Raw genomic sequence first — 15,024 nt, 5'->3', positions numbered from 1 at the left:
TGCCTGCTTTTGAGAACCAATCCTTACATATCTATACCAACCAAACCGCATGACCTACAAAAGACAAAAGCTGACAAAACCAGCAGGAAACTCCCCAGGTACGCTGAAACAATACAATTGTTTGCAACCGTATCACATCCTGTTTGGAGAACTGTCACCTTCCACCACATCCTGCACTGTTCTAAGTCACACATTATCTTCCTGCAAATAAAGCATGAACATGAGTGCATCACTATGTATACTAACTAGACTGGCGCCTTACAGGCACCTGCTTAGGCCTACTCATATGCAGTATTCAGTGCTGGAAGCCATGCTACAGGTGCTTCAAATGGTCCAAAAAGACAGAAAATATTCTGTCTGAATCTGCGTAGCTGCGTCAAGGGAGCCCTCAAAAGAGTCCACTCGCGACGATCCACTCCAAAGATAGTCGCTTCCATGTCGAACTTGCGCCCAGCCCCGCTCCCATATACATTCATTATGGCTTTTTTTTCTGTTTAATTCCTAAAAAAAAGGGAAAGGCTGTTTTTGTTTCCGGGTTATGTTGTCAACGTGTCAGGCAACCTTCCGGTTACCCCAACTGGTGACCCATCACCTAGCGAACAGCGCCATCGAGCGTCTCACAATAAGGATAAGTTGTCAAAGTTGTCACGCGGCAGTAAATGAGTGAATCATATCGTCACTGTCGGGCAGAAACCTCGTAACTCCAAGTTTCAAATTTGTAATTCTTTTCACAAAGTAAAAGCCCTGCTTCATCATACAAGGCAGTCTCACAAAAGTAGTGAAAACAGCAGATCTACAAGCACACATCGCCTCGCGGTGTGAGGCGTTGTGTGCTTGTAGATCGGCTGTTTTCACTAGTTTAGTTCATTTTTTAAATGATAAATACAAAACTTACAGTTTTGGACATAGCCTACTAGGTTTGCACCCAACAACGACGATATGGTGCCCTCATTGGCTGGTACCCCGGTGCACCTGCCCCCAAGGGCCAATGGATGATCCGGCTCTGTGTCCGTGGAGAAGACTTGGTCAACAAAACCATTTTTATGTTCTTATTTTACTCATAAGACCCGATTATTGAATGTCAAGTGTCCAGGTTTTCAGAATATGTATGACACTGATTTACTACGACATTATTGCTCATTATAGGTCTACTAGTGGTTCTGGAATGTTTAATTTTCAAGGACCCCCATAACGCGTGGCAAAAATTACGTTTTGACAAAAATGTCCACCACAACACAAGCCAGCATGGCGATGACCCCTGCTGCTCAAGACGCAAAATGCCTTCTCAGGTCAGGATGCCAATTTGATCCTATCAGTTGAGAGAACCTGCTGCAGGGGTGGCAACTTTGATGATGGAGAGGGCCACTATATTTTCACACTCACTCCAGAGGGCCACATTGTATATTGTCAAAAAATAGCCGATCTACAAGCCCAAAACGCTCAGATCTGCTATTTTTGCATTTTTTTGAATTGGAGGCCTGAATTACTTTTAGCTATTTTTTTTATTGGAATCCTGAAAATTAACATTTTTTATTTAAATTCAAATGCATGTATATGTTGTTATGTTAGCTTTATGAACTTAAATACAAATACAGTGAACATAAAAAAGACTAGTAGGCCTACCAGTCATTGAGCTACTAATAACTTAGACCGAAGTAATTAAAATGGTCATGTTTGCATGTTTAGAATTAGCTGAAATCAATAATATATGAGTATTCTGATATTAACCTGCGGGCTGCATTAAGTGAGTGCCAGTTGTCCATGTATGACTTGCAGGATAAACAAGTGAAGTTGGAACTTGGAAGTGATAAGAATTTTGATTGATTGAAGACTGCAAAGACGTTTGCATGGAAAAAAGTACAGTTTCATGACGTACAGTTCACTGGTACACAGTCAACTAAAAGGAGATCCTAGGAAAGCGCTTGGCTTATTTACACAGGAAACCTCATATAACATTGAATGACAGACGGATAGTACACAGTACTATGCAGTAGATATGGTCAGGAGAAAATAAGACTAAATGAGAGTAAAAAGAAAAACAGTGCAAAAAATATACAGTAGGTAAATACAAAGAAGGGTCAGGGGAGGGTAAGGCTGGGCTAGGTTTGTTATTGCCAATTGAGACAGACACAATTAGAAAAACTAAAATTCATTGGAAGCAAAACTGGAATCTCTTCATTTTAGGGGTGTGGCCACTTGGCATTTGGCGTTGTCCATTTTCTTGAGGGCACAAATGCCATGGCAGGAAGGCCATCAAATAAGACAACATTATAGTCCATTGATTTTATGGCTTGCAATACAAAGTTTTGCCAGGGCAGGAAAGGCCATAAAATAAAACAAGATTATAGCATTGTCCATTGAAATAATTGCATTTAGGGGTTAAGGATTTTTAAATGTAATATGTTCACTATCTGCATTGAAATAAATGCATTGTGATAGCCTATTTACAATCTGACCCATGCTCAGCCTAGCCTTGTAATCCAAAATGACTGGATTGGTTTACAGATGGAGACTCTGGGAGTTGAGAATTCAGAATCTCAAAATGTCTACATATTGACAAGAGAGAGACAGGAGAAAGTGGTAGGCCTACAGTCAGCTGGGGCATTAAGGTCACGCCATGATATTTCTTGAGGGGCACAAGGCCAAACTGATGGGCAACGCCTTTGTGGCCTCCATTAAAGTTGTACCATTTAACTTTTTTTATAAAACAAATCTTAAAATTGTCCTAACTGTTAAATCGCTAAAGTTTTAGAACACCCACTCCGTGAATTTCAGCCTGTAAAGCCTTCTCTATATATGTAAACTGCGATCCTTGCCGGGGACCGGATCTCGCGCCAAAATTGCGTCATCACACTACCGGCCAATCACAGCGAGGGTTATACAACTGCCGGCCAATCACAGCGCATCTTGAAGTGGGGTCGCTATGGCAGCCATATTTGTTGTCGCCCGTTTGTACCATCCCTTCTCTAGGTAATTTCGCCTACCAGGCAGGGTGAAGGAGTCCGTATCTCTGGAATTACTGAACGCACAGGAACAAGGGACCCCTCAAAAGATAGATCTCAGCAAGGTGGAGGCAGACGCGGGGGTCTGAAGGTACGAAAAACGGCCGAAAGACGCGGACGCGACCGCGGTTTGCTATAGGGCTAATGACCACTAGTTGGGCATCTTACACAGTATAGCTTTAAAGTCCTGCCCAAGCGTTGAGTGTGCAAATCTGGTGTTTTTGTTCATTCTCACTACAATGGAGCAAAACAGGAAAAAAAAAGTAAATAACCATTACAGGCTTGTTTATTGTATTTTGAGTAGTTTTCTATTTCATGCCAATGAAGCTCCTTTGAATTGCCTTCTCTCTAGGTGCCACTAGAGGGTGATGTTCACCCAAGTAAGTCCTTCCAAACAAAACGACACAGAAAGGTTACCACCCCATGGTTAGAAATGCATTCTATCCAATTTAATGTGATTCTTTCAGAATCTGTTGTGAATCTTTCTACTAGGTCTAATGGCCTCCCAGTGCATAACACATTCTTAAACTAGAGTTTATTATACCTGAAGGCAGATTCTGCCGATGCATTTCAATGGAACAGATCTGCTCCATTCCCATCGAAATGCATTGCAGAATCCAGTGTGGCGTGACCATACCCTTATATTTATTTTATTAGCAACTTTACTTTCTGTGGAATTAAGCTATCAGCTTACAAGGCAGGGCAGCAGAGAACCCAGGAGATGTATAAGGGGGAGAGGGTTAACACGGCAGTTCACCACCGCAATGAGAAAGAAACAAGGCCGGAGACGTCGAACAGCAATTTTGGTTTTTATTAAGACATTCATACAACTCTGGGAGGAGTAAATCTGAATAGAAGGGGATAGCAATATACTCTTGTTAAGGGGAGGGGGATAATCATAAATCACATCAGCAAAACAAGGCCAACCAACGAGTAAAACTCTTGGAGAAAGAAAGTGCGATTACAAAAAATATATATGGTATATTTAAATTAACACTTTTATAATAAAATAAGAGAAAAGCAAAGTGAATCTACAGTTATACAATGACAAAGTGTCTCTAGCAATACTCACGATACACAATCGCACATGTGTTAGCATAACATAATTTGCGGACTTTATACAGCACTTATACTTTTTAGTCCACAAGTAAATGACCAAACGGTGAAGAACATCTAATACACGCATCGTAACTGAACGCTGAAAGAAGAAACGCCCGATGGGGACCTCGTGAACGCCTACGGACCCCATGGCCGTGTAGCTCCAACCAAGACTGATTTGTCACCAGGTTAAGAATCTACAACTGTGAGGGACCAGCATTCGAAGTCACCCAAAACATTTTTTTTAACACATATCGGAAATATCTGATCCAAGTTTTTTTTTTTTTGCATTTGAGAAGAGACTTTTTTTAAATTCTCCTCTCTCCCCCTCGTATAATATAAGCACGATGCAAAGTGAACGATCGCTATCAAAAAAATATATATCTGGAAATCTCTCAAATCAGGTCGGCCACGTTCATGGGCATCTCCTCCACGGTCGTATTGTAAAACGTCTCGATGTCCCGAAGGATCCTCTTGTCCTCCTCCGTGACGAAGTTGATGGCAACTCCTTTTCTGCCAAATCGACCGCCACGGCCGATTCTGGGAAGAAAGGAGAAAACATTAAATATAAAATAAAATATTGAGCGGCATTTCAAGCGTGTTGAGCTGCTACATTTGATGCTTTAGTGCAATGCTGTAGTATGATCAAGTAGGGCGTTCATTTATGGAAAACCTAAGAGTTAAGACTATGAAGATGAGGGTTATGCCCGACACCAATGATGCAACTGTGGCGGTTGTAGTTGGTCCCCCCTCAAAGTAAAATGTTGTATTGGTAGGTGAAGACAATTTTGGCCTAGTTGTGTTTAGGGACAGTACAGTAATATTAACGTTAAGATGATGAAAGTCAAATAATTATCCACATACTATCAATCTAATAAAAGTAGTAGATCCACAAACGCTACTTTTGCCATTTTTTGAATGTTAATCCTGAAGTGTAACAGTTTTGGTTTCCACCTGACAGACGATATATAGGCACAATAGTAAACACGTAACTCACCTATGAATATAATTCTCTCGGTTTGTCGGCAAGTCATAGTTGATGACCAGAGAAACCTGCTGCACGTCAATCCCACGAGCCTGGATGGGGGCGAAAAATAAGACATCCAAGTTTAATACCAAGCAGCGGCTGAAACTTTTTTTTTCTTTTTTTTGGGTCACCTGAGAATACAAAACCCCCATTTCTAGAAAAATGTGCTGTGCTTCTGAGAAGTTGAAAAGGCTTATCGGCCGTCGACTGCGATACTCATACAGGCCTTAACTGGGCCCTATTGGGGTTGTCTGAGGCTCGTTTTCCTATGTGCTGAATGTCCTCAAAGTCTCGCATCCAACACGTTTTGAACAGAGCAGATTGGACCTTCAGTTCCAGAGATGATGGCCAAAACATCTTGAAACTGACACCTTTTTTTTCCCCCACGGAAACCTCTGCCGGACTAATTAGCATAAATATTCAAATACTAACCAGAAGGTCGGTGGTGATCAACACTCGGCTGGAGCCAGATCGGAACTCTCTCATGATCACGTCACGTTCCTTCTGGTCCATATCGCCGTGCTGGAGGAGGAGAACACAACAGCTTCAGAGTGGGAAGAACATGCAGCATTTGCCAAGAATAGCTGATCTACAAGCTCGCAGCACAATGGTGAGCTTGTTCAACAGAAGTTTTTAGGAGAGATTTAAGTGAAGAAATGATTAATTCCACAGGTCAAGAAGAGCAGAAGATGTGATCAGTAATGATAAAGCTGTCAGCATTGCTATAGCTCAGCCGAAAGATGGTTATATGAAACATCACGCCACATCGCACGCTTCCTTGACAAGTTATGTGTAACTTTTCATTTAGGCTTAATGTATTATTAGGTTGTTAAGGCCAAGTGGGAGATGAGGTGGTACCAGAGCTGAGACGGTGAAGTCCCTGGCGTGCATCTTCTCGGTCAACCAGTCCACTTTTCTCCTGGTGTTGAGGAAGATCACAGCCTGGGTGATGGTCAGAGTTTCATAAAGGTCACACAGCGTGTCCAGCTTCCACTCCTGGAGGAAGGAGAAAAGACCAGGCAACACAAATTAGTTAATGACGTTCTGCATGACTAAACAAGATCTAAGAACCATTCTTGGCTTTTTTTTAACTAGTTTAAATACTTTTTTACTATTTAAAAAACTTCAAACCACCAATCCACATCTACACGTTTTGAGCTTGTAGATCATTAGAAGAAAAAGAAAAATGTTTTTCAAAATAGTAAAAAAAGAAAAAAAGAAGAAAAAAAAAGGCAAAAGAGCTTAGGGATAAGGGGTAAGGAATGGAGGAAAATAGAGCCCCATGTCTTCTGGGTCAACTTGAAGCATACGTTGATACAAAAAGGACCGCTTTAGTGTGTCACTACATAAAGAAAATACTACTCTAGCGGAATCCTACAATTTGTTATGAGGTCAAAGATGTTCTGGTCATTAAACAGTCATCAACACAAAATAGATCAACTTAATAATTAAACATAATTTCTCATCTTCTCACGCAAGTTAGTCTTCCTCAACTCTGCTAACCCCAGAAAATAAAATGTGACACAGGATCTTGAGACGAAGGACACTGGACATTAAGAAAGAGGTCCATCCCCGTCTCTTTTCCGACACTGTGTTCTGCTCTCCCTTCTTATGGTGGACCCATGCTTACACAGCCGCACCAGCTGAGCCCTTAAGGCTCGGCTCATGCAGTTTCAACAGGGTTCTGTTAGAAAGAAGGGGCCATTTCTTTGGTGCAACTTGTTGGTGCTACAAGTTTGCAGTCCAATAGAAAGGATAGTTTGTTTTCTAATGGAATGAGGAGTTTAAGCTCGTGATAGAAAGAGCAGTTTGTGCTCAGCGGGGGAGCAGAGTTTTTTGCTGGTGCTCTAGTCCAGAGTTTGGTGCTAGTCCAGGGGTTCCCAAACTTTTTTGTCTCAGGGCACCCCATAAATATTTGTTTTAATCCGAGGCACCCCTACATTATAATTTTCACTCCCAGCACCTTATATTTTTAGCATATTGTCGTTGTCGGGTGGAAACCATTCGTTTTGTATTTATCATCTATAAAATGATCTAAACTAGTGAAAACAGCAGATCTACAAGCACACAACGCCTCGCAACTGTGTGCTTGTAGATCGGCTGTTTTCACTAGTTTTGTGCGACAGGCTACCAAAAGACGTACACATTTGAAACTTGGAGATACAAGGTTTCTGCCTGACAGTGACGATATTTTAGTGATTATGTTGCGAGGAAAACGTTGAGATAATAGCCATTTTGGTTAAAACAGACTGAAAATAACGTATAAATTAATAAATATTATCAAATTATCTCACGGCACCCCTGGACTGCCGTCGCGGCACCCCAGGGTGCCCCGTCACCCACTTTGAAAACCCCTGCTCTAGTCTAAAAAGCAGAGTCGTCAATAAGCTAGACCCAGAAATGTGAGCTCGCAGACAGGGCAGCGCTGCACCCACCTCGCGCTCCACATTAATGTAGAACTGCTTGATACCCTCCAGGGTCAGCTCCTCCTTCTTCACCAGGATGCGAATGGGCTCCCGCATGAACTTCTTGGTCACCTCCAGCACGTCTGCCGGCATGGTGGCAGAGAGCAGGACCACCTGAGGGGACAAAGGGGAAACCATGAGACATCTGAGAAGTCCTTATGACATATCGCTGCCGTCGGGCGGAAATCTCCTTGACCATACTAGAGCTTCACACAAAAGTAGCAGATCTGCAAGCTCGAAAGGCGGCTCAAGCTTGTAGATCTGCTACTTTTTTTTTTGAGTCCTGAAAGGTTTTGGACATATGAGGTTTCCACCTGACAAGATATACAGGGTTCCCACACATTTTTACCAATTAATTTCCAAAACCTTTCCAGAATATTTAACCCAATTTCCAGGACTATATAACAATAATTCAGCTCAATAACAGGTCGCTTACTCTTATACGCAATGCCCAAAGACAGGTAGTGTATGCCAGTGGTTCTCAACCTTTTCAGGCTGTGACCGCAGAAATAATCATATTTGAACTGGGGACACTGACGAGCACTACGAGTTGAGGAATTTTGTATAACACGGTTTTATTGTGAAAATAGCCGATCTACATGCTCAAGCATGTAGATCTGCTATTTTCACAATTTCTTCCTCTAATATTTGACAATTTGGCCAATGTTTAATTTGTCATTTCAGAGGTATTAACAAAATCAATAACCAAAAACAATGCATAGCTATTTTTTCCCAGGACCTTCCAGGACCCTTGATCAATTCCAAAACTTTTCCAGTACTGGAAAAATATTTTTATAATTTCAAAATATTTCCAGGAATTTCATGACCATACTAGAGCTTCACACAAAAGTAGCAGATCTGCAAGCTCGAAAGGCGGCTCAACGCATTTGAGCTTGTAGATATGCTACTTTTTTCCCCATTCGAGTCCTGAAAGTTTTTGGACATATGAGGTTTCCACCCCTCACCTGACAAGAGGTTTCCACCTGACAAGACAAACAAATCACACTTCATGCAGTATATCGAAATAAGAACTTAAAATTTCAACTGTAGCAATGGGCCTCGAGACAGAGGCCACCGAACATTAAGAAAGAGGTTCGACCACGTCTCATTTGCGGCACATTGTCCATTAATCTCCTTCCGCTTGCATACTCTGCTAGCATTATTGCATGAAACAAGAAAACCTGGATCAAACAATTTTAGCAGAGTTCTTTTAAAGCAGAAGTCAGTGGATTTAAAAACACTTCAAACAGATTAAAACCAACCCAACAGGGGGGGGGGGGGGGGGGGGGGGAGGTAGGATGAAAAACTAAAAGCTTACTTGAATGTTTGTGCTCAACTTCTGGAAGATTTCGTAGATCTGATCTTTGAACCCTCGACTCAACATCTCGTCGGCTTCATCCAGAACAAACATCTTGATGAACTTCGGGGCTAAAATGAACATTTATATGCCATTGAGTACATACTCACGACATATCCAAAAACACAAAAGCCAGCTCACACTATTAGGGCTGTAACTGTCAATTATTTTCTAAGCAGATGATGCGATCAGTAACAAAGCTGTCAGCATTGCTATAGCTCAGCCGAAAGATGGTATATGAAACATCATGTCACATCACACGCTTCCTCGACAAGTTGGTGTCACTTTGTTACATAATCCATGATAAATCTTAGCGCTTTTTTTTTTAATCGATCAGTTCAATTAAGCGCTTACACAGGTATCTCCTGTTGAGCATGTCGAACACGCGCCCCGGGGTGCCCACCACTATGTGAGGCGCCTCCGCCTGGAGCTTCTGCATCTCGCTGCGGACGTTGGTCCCCCCGATGCAGGCGTGGCAGGCGGCCCCCATGTAGTCCCCCAGAGCCAGGATCACCTTCTGGATCTATGGAGGGAGGGAGGGAACGGCAAACACACAACGTGTCACCAGGACATGGCAGAAGTTAAGACTGTAAACAAGCCGACATTCATGCATAGATTAAATCAGTGGTTCTCAAAACTTTTCCATGTTAAGTACGCCCACAAATTTATATGCACTTGGCCAAGGCCCCCACCCCCCATATCTGAAAAGGTTTGTCCCAGGCCAAGGACCCCAAGAAGAGAAGATTTGTGTTGAAAAGCAAACTAAACAATTTGTCAATGTTCAAAAATAGCAATGCTTGCAGCAAGCCAAATGATGCGCTGCGAGTTTTGTATATCTGCCATTTTTGAATATCCAAAATGGTAAAAATAATTTTTATTATTATTAAATTGTGATGCAGAATTAACACATTTTGCTGGGGAACCCTTGGAACCCCCTCAAGTACTCCTATATTAAATTGTGATGCAGAATTAACACATTTTGCTGGGGAACCCTTGGAACCCCCTCAAGTACTCCTGGGGGTCCCCAGACCACCATTTTGAGAACCACTGAGATAAAAGACTGATAAAAAGTTTGTGAGTGATCAGTGAAAATGTTTTAAGTTTTCTCCATTGCAGGGTCAGTCCCGAAAGATGGTATGCCATCATGTCACTCAACTTTTCACAGAATAAAGTTAAAATCAAAAGCACAACAATAAAAATAAATTAACATTTCGTTGTTGTCGGGTGGAAACCTTGTTATGTCCAAAACTGGCTGTTTTGCATTTTAAAATGTAATAGTGAAAATAGCAGATCTACGCACTGCGAGGCGTTGTGTGCTTGTAGATCTGCCCTTTTCTTGTAGTGAAGCAGGGCTTTACTTTTTTTTCTTTTTCAAACTTGAACATTATGAAAACTTTGAGATACAAGGTTTCTGCCCGACAGTGACGATCTGGTATTGAATAAAGCCAGTTCACCTTTCAGACCAATGCAGTCATGGACAGGGACTACACCAATCCTACGAGGGTCAATCACTGTTCTTTAGACTTTTTTTTTTTTAATAGATAGAATTAAAGTGGAAATGTTACCTTTTTCGTATCTGAGCCACTGTCCCAAATATGCCGCCTTGGTCTGAGACACTGAGTCTAAGTTTTACGGTTGACCACAGGAACAGCATACCTGCTGAGCCAGCTCTCTGGTGGGGGCCAGTACCAGAGCTTGAGTCTCCTTCTGCTCTATATCCAGCTGCTGCAGGATAGAGATGGCAAAGGTGGCCGTCTTACCAGTGCCAGACTGGGCCTGGGCAATGACATCATAACCTGGTGGAGAGCAAAACGGGAGCTCTTCAGAGTTCACACTATGTTTTTGGGACCAAAGGAATCGATTAAATACAAGATTGGTGTCCCATGTAGGGCTGTCACGATTATGACATTTTACATGACGATTCATTGTCACTCAAATAATTGCGATTAACGGATTAACGATTTAATTGTGTTTGTCGTTGACAATTACATTTCTGTTTGGCTTGTAGTCTTTGAAGTTGCACATGGCAGATATGACACGTAACCTAAATATACAAAGAAATTACTTACACATAACTTTTTACTTGAAAAACATCATTGATAGTGGAAATAGCAGATCTAAGCTCACGTGTCGCATCGCGACGTGTTGTGAGCTTGTAGATCTGTCATTTCCACTATTTTTTTAAATGTTTGAAAATATGAAAATGTTTCCACGTAACCTCAATGCGAGGAAGCCAGTCTATGCCAATACCACTCACTCTATTTGTTAATGCTTCAATTGATGTTACACTACTGCTTTATACACTTACTGCACCATTTACATTTTACCAACGTTTACAACTCAAAATGGAACCATAAATATGGTCCATTTGTTACAGACATATGGGTTGAAGACCCCTGTCATAGGGCATTTTTGACACTATATTACAGATCTCGTCACAACAGAACAATTGGATTTCAGTTGACATTTGGTTACATTTCCCTGAACAGTTACTGCTCGTGTGTCAGAATTTGGCTTAATTTCCCCAAAATACAGACACATCCCTATATCACGTGAGCAAACATGTGATCAGCAAAAAGAAAGTTTATCAGCACTGCAAAATCAGTCCCGAAAGATGGTAAAACATCATTTCACATGTGCTCAGTCCACCTACCTAGAGAAAGAAAACCTACCAACCACATCAGGTGCATCAAAACATTAACTTTACTCACCTTTGATGCAAGGAATGATTGCCCTCTGCTGAATGGCGGACGGCTTTTCAAAACCATACGCGTAGATTCCCCTCAGAAGGGTTTCTTTCAGGCTCATGTCATCAAAGTTATCTGTAATCTCGGTCCAGTTGCTCTGCAAGAGAGAGAGACACACTAGTGAGCAATTTGTACAGTGGTGGTTGGCAAACGTTTAAGTCAAGGCCCCCTAAATTGATAGATATTTGGCCATCCCCATTTGAAAATAATGTGTGGCAGAGACCCCCATAAGAGAATATCTTGGTAGATAAGATTTAGTACCGAACTGTCTGTGCCATCAGTGGGGACAATCTCATTGATTACCTCCCAGCTGGTGAAATCTAACCATTTTCAACCTGGCCATCTCCTACTTTTAAATGTCCTACTATACGCAAACGTTTCAAAATATTGACAACTAGCAGTCTCTGGAAGCTAGTTCCAGAGTGTGCAGTCCCTCAAAATAAATAAAAGTACAATCCCCATCCAGTGAGCAAACATGTGATCAGTAAAAAGAAAGTTTATCAGCACTGCAAAATCAGTCCCGAAAGATGGTAGAACATCATTTCACATGTGCTCGATCCTCTATAAAACTTAACCAATTGGCTTAATAAGGGAGAAACCAGTTGGTGCTTTGTATTACAGTGATCATATTCAAATCATGGGTAAAACAGTCAAATCTACCAATATAATAAAAAATCACAATCACCTCGATGACACCATCAGGCTCCATTCCCTCTGGCCCCTCATGGTCTCTATCTCTTGAGCTAGGAAGGAGAGAACCAGCTTGTCAACAGGGAAACAGTCTGCCTAGTTAACCGAAAAACTAAATTAAATTCATTGATATCAACTCTGAGATGCCAAGAAGAGCAGAAGATGTGATCAGCGAGAATAAAACTGTCAGCATTACTGGCTCAGCCGAAAGATGGTTATATGCACATCATATCACATCAAGTGCTTCCATGACAAGTTTTAATGCTAAATGCATGTTTTAATGGTAAAAGGAGGCGGAATAGAATGTGACTCAAGGTTTTTAATGTGCAGTTTTTTTGCAGCCGATCCACTCTAATCGGTAAGCCGTGACACCGTAGTAAATAGTAATACATGCTAGTTTTTTTAGGCCTGTGTGGTTTCCCCAACTTTTAGCTCAAGTCAAGACCCAAAAGAAGAGATCAGACATTTGCCAGGGATCCAACTAGTGTGAAAACAGGAGATCTGCAAGCTCAGCCATTTTCACTACTTCTTAAACATCGGTTTTCTAATTTATGGAATTTCATAGATGCATTTAATGTATTAATGTAATTACTTAGACAAATCATTATGAGTTAGACAGTGTTTTAGGCTATGCCCCCGACATGGGTCTCAAGTTTTTCCCCCTCTTAAAATGGGGAGGCCCACACGTGTCAAATTCCACACAGCCAAGCTTTAGCACTCCCCCAGAGAATGTTATGCAACAGTGGACCAGAGCCATCATGGCACATTGGTCATAATTAAACACTGGCCTTGATTTGATCATTTAATTTCATACAGTTCGCCCTCAACTAAAACGGCATTAGTATTATCATGATGTATTCTCCATTACACTGTCTCAACGTGGAGATCTGATGGGCTGCAGGGACCAGTCAGTCAACATGTCCGACATGCATGCAGTGGAAATACTCAAGTAAAAAATAGTATTTAAATGCAGTACTTCAGTAAATGTATTTAAATTACTTTACACCACTGCCGACATGCAACCAAGCAGGCGGCAGGCCGCAGATAGATGGATGCAGGGCCTTGCTGAGGAACGTGTGTTACGTGTTAGCATTAGCTTAGCAGCCTGCAGGGCCCAACCCATATAGAAACAGTCAAACAGCTTTAAAAACAATTAATAAATGCCAAGTGATAAAACAATGTGTCAGTTAAAGCTTTAACGGTTCGTTTCGGACCACTTTTGTCTTTTTATCCCCCAGGCATGCTAGGCTAGCTAGGCTAGCCCCACAGCGCGAGCGCAGCGGCTATTAACGCCAAGAGCTAATGCATTGGGAGACGAGAAGAGCGGAGCTACAAGACCACCACGCGTCTCGTCCGAGACGCGTGGTGGTCTTGTAGCTCTGCTCTTCTCACTAGCCCACCCCAGCGGCCATCACGGGGCCTTCCTTCCTTGCTGGCATTGGATAAGAGAAAAAAAAACACCCAAACGGACCAAATAACGCACACATAAAGTCAATAACTCCACACCGGGACGTTTTTAAAAGTCATAACGTTTTAATGCTGTTGTTAATGATGTTTTTAGCCATGTTTTACCTGTTGTAATCAGCAGAATCGCTAGACATGATCCGTTCCCACCTTCGGCATGCGACTGGAAAGAGAGCGTTATATGACGAGCACAGGAGCTTTATGAGCAGGCCACAGGGACTACTTTCACTGGGGGGTGGGGCGTTCACGAACGATTCGAGTCTTTTGAACGGCTCTCTGAGATGAACTATGGGATCGTTCCTTTTTTGATGAGGAGGGGGAGTAAATTCTTTACAAGGAGTAGGCCTAGTTCACCCCCAAATTATATTCTTATTTTTTCTATTCATTACTCACGTCATATGGAGACTTGTTGTGTTTTTTTTTATAACCTTTTTTTTTCATTTATTTTTAATAATTCATTGGTAAAATGGAAATAAAAAACACGGCCTGCTCACGTATTAGGAGGGTATTATGAGTCACTAGAAAAAAAAATAATGGGTGTTTTTAATGAATCTATCATCGTTAAAATTGAGTTTGAAAAATGGGTGTGTACTGTGTATGGGGCCCTCGAGGGCCCTCCAGGATGATCATCCTGGAGGAGGACGAGTACTCATGGCATTTGCATCAAATGTCTAAATATTGAATCAAGTAAATTAAAATGTGTTCAGGGTGTTAATAAAAGCCTGATAGACGATAAAATTACGAAACTTTTTCTTTTTCTTTAAAGTGAAATTTCCCTTTAAGTACCAAAAGTAGAAAGTACTAACTCATTATGCAGAATGTCCCATTTCAATCAGGCTATTAGAAATAGCACAGATCTACAAGCTCACAATGCGTCACAACGTTACGCGACGCATTGTGAGCTTGTAGATCGGTGGAAATGTATATGGCCAAAATGTAAATAGGGTTGAAGTGATTTGTAATTATAATCAAAATCTAAAAAGTAACTTAACTAAAATGAGAGTCTTTTGAACGGCTCTTTGAAAGGAACGGATCCCAGAGATCCATCGCACTTCATAGAGCCATAAATCCCATCACACCGGGATCAATACTCTCGGATTGATGTATCCATATAATCGATGTATCGCATTGACGGTGTCTAACGGATAAAAAAGCTGCCGACTGTTGGTTTTTC

The 15,024-nt window shown here is 41.6% G+C and overlaps 1 protein-coding gene across 1 annotated transcript; it reads right to left on the bottom strand.

Moving 5' to 3' along the window:
• Window positions 1-3,802: 3,802 nt before the first annotated feature.
• Window positions 3,803-14,023, bottom strand: eif4a2 (eukaryotic translation initiation factor 4A2). Its single transcript, XM_080725178.1, has 11 exons — window positions 13,959-14,023; window positions 12,382-12,439; window positions 11,661-11,793; window positions 10,606-10,745; window positions 9,304-9,472; window positions 8,911-9,020; window positions 7,563-7,706; window positions 5,986-6,123; window positions 5,560-5,649; window positions 5,098-5,177; window positions 3,803-4,640 (listed from the first exon to the last, which is right to left on the bottom strand). Exons 1-11 carry the CDS (start codon window positions 13,985-13,987, stop codon window positions 4,496-4,498), a joined length of 1,236 nt encoding a protein of 411 aa, XP_080581304.1. The 5' UTR covers window positions 13,988-14,023; the 3' UTR covers window positions 3,803-4,495.
• Window positions 14,024-15,024: the final 1,001 nt, after the last annotated feature.

Source organism: Nannobrachium achirus (assembly GCF_963921795.1).
Source record: "Nannobrachium achirus genome assembly, chromosome: 5".
In the NCBI taxonomy this organism is placed as follows: domain Eukaryota; kingdom Metazoa; phylum Chordata; class Actinopteri; order Myctophiformes; family Myctophidae; genus Nannobrachium; species Nannobrachium achirus.
This window is presented reverse-complemented; position numbering and strand designations above follow the sequence as displayed.